General features: G+C 40.1%; 1 protein-coding gene across 1 annotated transcript; it reads left to right on the forward strand.

Moving 5' to 3' along the window:
• The first annotated feature begins 1,681 nt into the window (after nt 1-1,681).
• On the forward strand, nt 1,682-9,897 carry LOC117754569 (sorting nexin-4-like). The gene is made up of 14 exons (XM_034573501.1): nt 1,682-1,855; nt 2,914-3,038; nt 3,350-3,491; nt 3,746-3,895; nt 6,264-6,311; nt 6,457-6,512; nt 6,594-6,666; nt 7,013-7,074; nt 7,384-7,449; nt 7,606-7,695; nt 7,967-8,066; nt 8,304-8,449; nt 8,682-8,796; nt 8,919-9,897. The coding sequence occupies exons 1-14, from the start codon at nt 1,757-1,759 to the stop codon at nt 8,964-8,966; spliced, it is 1,320 nt and encodes a 439-aa protein (XP_034429392.1). The 5' UTR covers nt 1,682-1,756; the 3' UTR covers nt 8,967-9,897.

Below are 9,897 nucleotides of genomic sequence, written 5' to 3' on the forward strand. Positions count from 1 at the left end.
GAGATGAAAATAAAGAAATCTTAAACCAAAATCCCAGTAGCACTGCACGGTACCACTATCATATGGCCTAATCTGCACATCAATTCAAGGGAATTGCAATTTTCTTTTGCTAAATAGTTGTATTTTATTGATAAATAGTATTATTATTAACATAATACAAAACAAGTAAATTGAATAGAAATACATTTATAATAAAAAAAGATAATACACATTCAAGATTTCATCATTTGCCATTTAGATCCCCTCCAACTGCATTACTATGTTTTTGATTATGTCCTCTTATTTTATTTTGTTTTAAATAACTCTTTAAACAATGAAACTATAACTACTATTTAAAATGATGAAACTTACTGCAGCACCTTGAATCTACCTCTGTGTATGAAGGATGCTGTATTAATAAAATTGCCTTACAGATAGTTATATTATATTGTTTGTGGATAAACATTTATTTAAGGTCTTATTTTATGTTGTTTATTTCAGTCATTCATTTGTCATCAAATAAGCATAGCTGATACAAAACTATCCACTTGCTTGTATTAAAAATTGTTTGTGGATAACAAAAAGGTACTACAACACAAAGACAAAAAGATGCCTGGGAAACACAAAAAAAAACCTAAATCATACTAATGAAAGAAAAAGAGCACAAAACTACACGACTCCGCAACATCACAGCAAGCTGCCAACTCCTCTCTCTCCCTTTTACTACTGACTGGCATTTTTGCTTTACAGCCTCACCTGCCTGGAATCTACCACCTGCGCTGGTAAGTATGAGGTGAGCTAAACAGAAAGACAAATAGAAACCACACTGAAGACAAGACCAAGTTTGGACTCTGGGCTACTGCTGACCTCACAATTCAACCTATCTGCAAAAATACAGAAGATAAATGCAACGTCCTGACTAAAGCGCAATGCAATGCAGGACACTTCACCCATTCTCTGTCACCTTGAGTCTGCCCAGCCCCTCCTTTCTCAGAGAACTGATGGTGCAAACCTGTTGTCACTCTCCCTGATCGACCCCACATCCAAACAGAGCAACATCACAAACATAACAAAATAAACTGTTAACACATACTTGCTGTAAAACAATACAACACACAACTCAAAAAGGGATTATCTACACAATCTAATCGATAATCAAAATTCAAATAATATTCAAATGACCAAATGTTTAAAAGTTCAGTGTGTAGAATTGTGTGACATCTAGTGGTGAAGTTGCATGTTGCAGCTGAATATCCCTCACCTCACCTGTGGTATCCTTCAGTTGTCATAAAAAGTTTTTTAGTTTATCCAGTTTGGGCTACAGTAAAAAACTATATTATTTTATTTTATTTTATGTTTTAGTAATCTATTTATTATCTATTAACCATTGCTGATACAAAACCATACATTTAGTTGATAAACTTCTAGTTGATTTTGTTTTACTTCATAATTGTATTGTATGTGTCATTTAATGAGTGCTCCTTAATAATCAAACATAAAACATTTATTTTACTTATTTTATTTTGTAGTTATCTATTTATTATCTATTTACCATTGCTGATACAAAACCATACATTTTGTTGATAAACTTCTATTTTATATATTTTACTTTGTTATTTTATTGTATGTATCATTTAATAAGTACTGTTTGATAATAAAACATGTATTTCACTTTATTTTGTTGTTCTGTCCACAGGTCTCAGTGGTCGTTGTGACAGGACGCGCATGCGCAGAGGCAGCCCCTCGTCTCAGCTGACAGTGGAGCGGACAGGAGGTGATGATGGCTGACTCCGCTGACTCTGGGACCAACGAAGTGGCTGTGATCGGAAACACCGACCTGACTTCATCCGAGTCGGAGAACAACTTCATCAACACGGTCGTGCATGTGTCCTTCTCCCTGTTAAACAATGTCCATTAGTCCGGAACTGCTGGTTTTTCCTTACCGGTGAAAACTTTTCCAAACAGGCCTGAACTTGTGTGTTAGCTTCCGGGGGAGTTGGTGACACTCGGAGCTTCACTTTAAAACAGCTTTTAAAGGACCGTTAGCTCCCAAAGTAGCTTCAGCTGCTAACTCTGCAAAAGCGACGCTAAAGTGCCAAAGTCAGCCCAAGTTGCTAATGCTAACACTGGCTCGAGGCTGCCTTGTAAACTTTGATGCTGCCTTTAGCTCATTAGCTAGCAAGTCAGAAGCCTAAAGTTTAGTGGACATGAATTTTTAGCCTCTTCACTGAGTCGTCTTCGTGGTTTCAGAGGAGAAAAGGAGAGAGATCGATGTTTTCCCCAGTTCACTGACGCTGGTTGTTTTATTATCTTGTCTCATCTTGTGACCTGCACACGTCTGTCACAACCCTCCAGGGTGTTGTCACAACCCTGAAGACACAAACCTGCACCTCTGTGTTGATCTGTTTAACGCTTGTCATGCATCTGTATAGAAGTAGATACGTTATCACTATTACTTACTGCCACTTTTGTGTAGTATTTATTTCACTGTCTCACATAACTTCCTTATTTTTCTCTCAGATCTATGACACTGCTTCTGCATTACTCTAAAATGTTTGTTTCATTTACACACACGTTTATTTGTCACTGATATTTTTACTCTCCATACTCCATATTGTTTTATTCACTGTATTCTATTCTATTATATGTTGTGATCTTGGAGCAAGCTGGCACAAGAATTTCTTTTGGGATTAAAAAAAGTCATATTTTATCTTATCTCAATAACAGAATCTACATGGTTCTGAGTGGAACTTTTAATAATCTCTTACCACCCGAGAACCACACTGTTACCCTGCGCACACATGTCTCTTCACCTGGTGTTATTATTGTCTGATGTCCCCTTGATAAACCTCCCTATACCTTCATATTCTGCTTTTCAATGACTAGTTCGTATTCTTTTTCCTCATGCTTACGCAATCTTTCTCATCTGCGCAGATGGTGGAAAGAGGGACAGCTCTGTTGAGAAAAATGGAGATCAATGTGACGGAGGCAGAGAAGAGAACAGGGAAGAACACGGTCAACATGCAGGAAACCTATACTGTCTACCTCATAGAAACACGGTGGGTCACAAGCTGGAGCATCCTGTTTTTCACTGTTGATTTTTTTCCCCCACTGACACGAGTTTTACGGCAATATGCAAACAGTTTAAAATGTTTGTCCTAAAAAACAGCAGGGTAACAAGAAGAGTGAAGGGATAACACTTACAGAAGAAATACACAAGACATAACTAAGATAAAAACCCTAATATTTTGAAGTTAGTTTAGATGCATTGCTATTTCTGTGTCTCAACGTGCTCTGAACAAATAAAGTAGCTCAGATGTCCTGACACATGTACAACAAATAAACATACTGTTTACTCATGTGTCCGCAGGCCAGCTGAAACTTTCCCGGAGGGAGGAACGCCGTCCGCACCTGATACTTTGTGGAGACGCTACAGCGAGTTTGAGCTGCTCAGAAATTACCTCCTGGTCACATACCCCTATGTCGTCATCCCTCCACTACCAGAGAAAAGGGTGAGTGACACAAATGTGAGCAATGGAATGTGATTAATCAAAACATGAATTACATGAAAAACTTATTTGGGCATGATTAATCCTTGTGGTTAGCTGTAGGTCTTGCATGTTTGTAAAAGAAAACGATTCAGCTGTGACGTTTTTCTCAGTTATTTTTGCTTCAGTTTCTTCCAAGTAAGAGGCGTGACTCACCGGGACTTTTGAGCTGATGTGTTGTATTTTTCTCCTCTCTTCCTTGATTGTGTCTCTTGTAGGCAGAGTTTGTTTGGCACAAGATGTCAGCAGATAACCTTGACCCGGACTTTGTTGAGCGACGGAGGGTCGGCCTGGAAAACTTCCTGTTGCGTGTTGCATCACATCGTGTCCTTTCCGATGATGAAATCTTCCTCTGCTTTCTCACAGAGGTTAGCGTTCAAACACATACCGCCTAAATGTCTCATTGAGGTCTGCTGTCGTACTTATACACAACCTGCGCTTTTAGTAGACCAGGGATTTCCAATTAAGAATAGCAACAAGTCAAAGCAATTCAAGAGGCTTGAATTAAAATGATGTCTAGATGTTGCTACAGGATACCAGGGTTTTCTCTGGTTTTCCGGTGGGCTGAGGCACAAATGCACTATTTTTATTGCAATATTTTAAAAAACACAACACAGACGAAAAGCAAAACAATTATAATTGATGACATGAGCCAAACTCCTTTTTATAAGGCCTCTGAAGCTGTTTTCAGACTTGCATTGAAGACCGGACATTTTCCTGACATAATCTAGAGGGGCTGTATGTGAGAACACAAATGTCAGCGTCAGTGGCTCTGGACATTTTCCAGATATTTTCCAGAACTTTACCTGCCAACCCTCTTGTGAAATATCCGCAAAATATTAGGGTGAGAATACAGGTTGAAAATCTCCAGAAGATTCCCAGCAAGCAAGTGGGTGTGTTGGTGACATTTTGAACATGAAACGAGCGTAAAACTGGAAGAACAGAAATAAATCAGGATGAAGGAAAGAAGAAGCATAAACGTAGAAGACACTTATGAAGATGTCAACATGGAGAGACAATGAGATACAGAGCCGACACAGAGGTCAATGTTTCGTAAACAAAAGCCCTGCTTTCTGCTGCAAAATGTATACGTCACGTCCTGTCTCCTGCGTGCTCTACCCAGACGCCACCCCTGACCTGAAGGTTCAAGACATTTTCCCTTTTTTTGTAAAGGCATCTGACCCAGACTCTCCTGCTGCATTCATCATGTGTAAAAGGAAAACTCTGGGAAATGTCCAGACCCAGTTTTCTGAAGTTCATGTGTGAAAACAGCTTTAGTTATTACTATGTCCTAAACCGTTGTCGGTGATCAAACTGTTCAGCATACAAAATAATACTGGTAAAATAAAGTGCATGGATTTGAATTCCAGTTTTCTTATCCACCCATAACTATCTGACATCATGTTTGGCGGCCAAAAGTGTTTGTTTGTTCAGTCGTTACCTGGAGACAGCTCACTTTCCCAGAGGCCACGAGTCAATTGACAGAGTTACTGTAGCGAGTCGATTCCTCTCTCGCTCTCTTTGCTCTTGCGTTATCAATTTCTCGGACAATCTTGAGACTTGAGTGTATTTGAGCTGATCATCTGTGACAGCGGAATTCTTGGCTGTCACAAGAATTGGCTGTTGCCCGACAGATTTTCTACTTGGTTTATTTCTGCAGCAAAAAAAACGTCTGAAGATACAAAGACATAGTTTTCACCTGTCATGGATTTGTTTCCTTTCCTCAGAACAAGTTACATCAGTCTTCAGAGATCCCTGCAGGATAAAAGTGATGAACAGAACTCTTTTAAGGCTGATTTACTCACTAAGCACTCACCAACCTAAACCATTTCAGACATGAACTCTGGAAAATGTCAGCACAATTGAGTCAGTCCGGGTAGAGCAGGCAGGAACGTGTATGGCACCTCTTTTTCATCCTTTCGCGTGTTAAAGGTCATCATTACCCAATCGCTCGCAGTGATTCTCCAGGACATAATCCTGCTGTACTCTCTGATGGGCACTCTTTGGCATTCTCTGGAGGGTTTGCTAGGAGGCTGGAAGGAAAAGTTCCAGAAAATATTTGGACTAAATAATTTGGACAGTTGAATTCTCATATACATGCCCTCCTGAAAGCAGAATACCCGGGGTTCAGTGCCTGTCTGATAGCATCCCTAGCAACATATGGCTACAAATAACCAATAATACAACACTCTTTAAACATTACGAACACTGGTGCACTGGTGAATACATAATTGTCTACTATTGAAATATAAGACAACCTCCAGTTTTTTTAAACCATAGAAAAAATTACGTAAATGAGGGCCAACCTGGTATCCTGTCTCTCCAGAGTGGTAGAAAACACCATATTTCCATTCGCTCATTTGGCTTAGGTGCTGTGCAGAAATGATTAGGGGGTGCACTAAGTCTTATAATGGTAGGGGAAATCCTTGATACAGACAAATATGAAACCAGCTAAAAATCCATATCACAGGGTCTTGAGAAAAATGAAGGCTGAAGGTTTGTTTTGTGCTGAAGTCCTTTCCAATGAAATCTTCTGCGCCCACACTGTGATCGCATGGAAAACAAACCCTGTAGTATTTGCCACAGAGCTCTCGCATGCATCACTCTTATTTGTTATTCATCTGTGAACTGGTGAAATTTGATAACTCATGAGTCTTGCCATTTGAAACACCCTCAAACTGGATTTGTACTACCTGCCTGTTAGTTGTTGATCATCTGTCAATCATTTGTCCTCAGGAGAAGAGATGGAAGGATGCGGTTTTGGAGACGGGTTTCCAAGACAAGGTAAAGAGGTCGTAGTGTTTTGTCGCTGTCATTTCTTTAATAGATTTTGTATCTTGAAGGCACCCCTTCATAGATTCTCCTGTGTGCTGAATGTAAAATATCTTTCTCTAACATAACTCAAATGTGATTTTCTGTTCTCCATCAGGCTGATTCCAGACTCAAGTCTCTGAGTGCCATGCTCAGAGTCAAGAACCCAGACCAGTAGGTGTAAAACCGAAAGTGAAAATGCTTCGTGTCACTTAAACACTGTTTGAGTTACGACCCATTTGTTGTCTTCTCCAGGCAATTCACAGCACTGAAACACTCCAGTGATGACCTGAACACTGTCATCTCTCAGTTACTCAGGGTGCGGGCGGTGAGTTTGGACATGTACAGACATGTACACACACACACACACACACACACACACACACACACACACACACACACACACACACACGCACCTATTTAACTGCTTTCTTAGATTTGGCTAGTGGTTTGCATTGTTTTTGCATATGGGCTTATCATGTAATGTGAGCGGTCCACAGTTAGTTCAAAGCTGTGTCTGGCTGCAAGATGTGTAGTGTGAAGCCTTTCATATTAATGGAGAATATATTGAGTCACTGTTAAAAACAAATATAGCCACTAAGGTGTTTTTAAATAAAGGGTATTTTGAAGTATAAAACAATGCACATAACTCGATTCTGTTGTCTTCATTCTAGAAAGTAGCGGACAGGCTGTACGGAGTCTACAAGGTCCACGGTAACTATGGCAGAGTCTTCAGGTGAGAAACACCTGTTCTGTTGTTACTGTATCTTTCTACATGAATCAAATCACAGTTTTGGCCTCAGAGATGGTGCAACATTTGAACAAAATAAAACATGAATGAAGCCACACCTTAAAATTAAACGACACTCTGTGCGTATTCTGCATCCACCTACTTTTGCTCCACTCATTTGCTGTATACATTGAGGAAATGATGCACAAAAAGTACCATTTAGTTCTTTTGACTACTTGAAGGAAAACCTATGCTGTGTAGACTGAAAAGAGATCAGTCAAAAGTAAAGTTCTCCTAAATTTGTTGTGTCTTCAGTGAGTGGAGTGCTATAGAGAAGGAGATGGGAGATGGACTACAGAGTGCTGGTCACCACATGGACACGTAAGTAACCAGTTCAACCAGTGCTTACACTTAATAAATAGTAAGACGTGTCTTTAAACTAAACAACTCTTAATTTAGACACATTCACGCATCCACACACATAATGTATTTTTTCTGCATTGGTTCACTGTTGAATGTGACTTTGTATGTGCACAGATATGCTACATCAATAGATGACATTCTGGAGGAAGAAGAGCACTATGCAGACCAACTGAAAGAATACCTCTTCTACACTGATGCTGTCAGGTAAGTGAGTGTGTTACAGAGGGAAACACAAAGCAGTGTCAGGCCCTCCGGAGGAGGATCTCCTGTTGGGTTCTCACATGAGCTCATTCGGACATTCTCCAGAATTTATGATAGGGGCCTGGCACGAGAAACTCTGGAGAGAGAGGCTCTCACTCGGACATTTGCGTTATCACACACATCCCCTCTGGAGAATGTGCAGAGGCAAATAATTTTGGGGCAGTGGAAGCATAATTTCTACTTTACTGTTGTTACATTTTTTTTTGTCTTTTAGGTCAGTGTGTAAGAAACAGGACTTGATCCAGTATGAGTTGGAGATGGCAGTTCAGGACCTCACCAATAAGAAACAGCAGAGAGACGAGCTGATCAACGGGGTAACACACAAACACACACTAGTTTAGTAAACCTCACGTCCTAATATACATCCTGGGCAAACACGCAGGTGGCAAACACAAACACAATGTCGGCATTAGCACCATATTAAAATCAACAGAATTAGTTTTGTGTTAAAAATAATTTTGCGATGCAATTTGATAAAACCATCAAATTGGATGTATGAATATATACTATGCTGATTTCTAATATGTGTGTCTTATTGTCTGTGTGTGTAGACGGTACGAATCTTTTCTCTGAAAGGGATGACCAGTAAACTATTTGGCCAGGACAGCCAGGAGCAGAGGGAGAACAGGTTGGCAGCCCTGGCGCTGAGTATACAGGAGGGGGAGGAGGCCGTATTGGAGAAGAACAAAGAGAGTCGGTAAGTGCAAAAGAATTTAGTCAGTCATCTGCATTTTTCAAAATTGTTACTGTCATCTAAACATCCCCCACTGTGTGTCTCCTACTGTATGTCTGTTCCTCTTACTCTCTTTTTTTCTGTATCAACTTATATAATCTGCTTCGTGGTCACTCAGTTTGTAATACACATTTAAGTTCTTCCTGCTTCACACAGACTGAGCCACGATGGCATGTTTCTTTGTCTGTACCCTCAGAGAATTTTTGAAAATAGCCTGGGCAGACATCGAACTGTTTAAGGAGCAGAAGGACAAAGATTTGCGTGAAGCACTAATCAGCTATGCCATTATGCAGATCAGCATGTGTAAGAAGGTAGGGAGTTCAGTTTGTTTGCTCTTGTTCCCCAGGTATTTTGTTGGTTTTAATTCATCAGTTCCACTCATCAATTGTTGTTGGGTTCCTATTAATCTCTCTTTTTTCTGTTTGCCTTCCAGGGAATCCAGGTGTGGTCCAACGCCAAGGAGTGTTTCAATAAAATGTGAGCCACTTCCCCAGCCAATCACACTTCGCACCAAAACAATAGCCAATCAGATTGTACAGACTGGAAGCGCCAGCCAGTTGTCGTCCTGCCGTCTTCTGGAAATGGGCCGTGGAGCCCAAACAATGCGCTAAATTGAAGCTACTGAGAATAATTGTCCCCTTTTTCTCTTTCTTCCTCCCAGACACACATGCACACCCACATTAATTTAGAAAAAGATAGCAAGTCTGAATCATTTAATGAGTCCATGCCTTTCTAAAGCAAGTGTCTTAATGGTACCACTGCTGATTTGACTGTCGTGCTGCAGATGACCAAAGTTTTCCATATTCGCCACGATTTACCAAGTTGACAGCATGACCAGAATCCTGCGTTGATGATGCCTGATAGTTGTTTGGGGGGAATCACTGCTCATTGAATCTCCGTTGTAAGCCCTTCTTTGAGTTATTCTTAACTTTGAAAATGAGGGATGCCCAGCAGAGAGCTACATTATACGTAGTCATGACATTTCAGCCAGGGGTTCATGTGACTCGTTTCAGAATTAAGTGCCTCAGAGAAATTGAGACAAACTGGTGTGTTTTCTTAGTTAAACTGCAGTTCGCTGTCGACTGACAATATTGGCAATGAAATGAAGAATGGAGAAGAAATGGCACTATTGACCAGCATCTTGTTTACGTTGGAGCTAATTTGGCAATTAATTGTCCCCGTGCTAAAGCTATAGCTTTGGTGATTGCTCAGTAATTCATAATTGTCTATGTGCATCTTTAGGCAGAGATATTTTGTAGCAACTGGCCCCCAGGAATTATCCTGAATAATGTTTCCATTGATTTCCCAGAGTCTTTTTCTCTCGACCTATAGTAACTTTTATTGTTTGAATTTCTACGTAGTAAATACGTCATCAAAATCAGCTATTAATTAAACTGTAAGGCAAGGAAACA

This window comes from Hippoglossus hippoglossus, chromosome 21 (genome assembly GCF_009819705.1).
Source record: "Hippoglossus hippoglossus isolate fHipHip1 chromosome 21, fHipHip1.pri, whole genome shotgun sequence".
Classification (NCBI taxonomy): domain Eukaryota; kingdom Metazoa; phylum Chordata; class Actinopteri; order Pleuronectiformes; family Pleuronectidae; genus Hippoglossus; species Hippoglossus hippoglossus.

Coding starts and splice junctions, on each gene's coding strand:
- LOC117754569 (XM_034573501.1), top strand. CDS start 1,757: ATGATGGCTGACTCCGCTGACTCTGGGACCAACGAAGTGGCTGTGATC. Junction 6,513..6,593: donor AGAGTCAAGAACCCAGACCA/GTAGGTGTAAAA, acceptor TGTCTTCTCCAG/GCAATTCACAGCACTGAAAC. Junction 8,797..8,918: donor AGATCAGCATGTGTAAGAAG/GTAGGGAGTTCA, acceptor TTTGCCTTCCAG/GGAATCCAGGTGTGGTCCAA.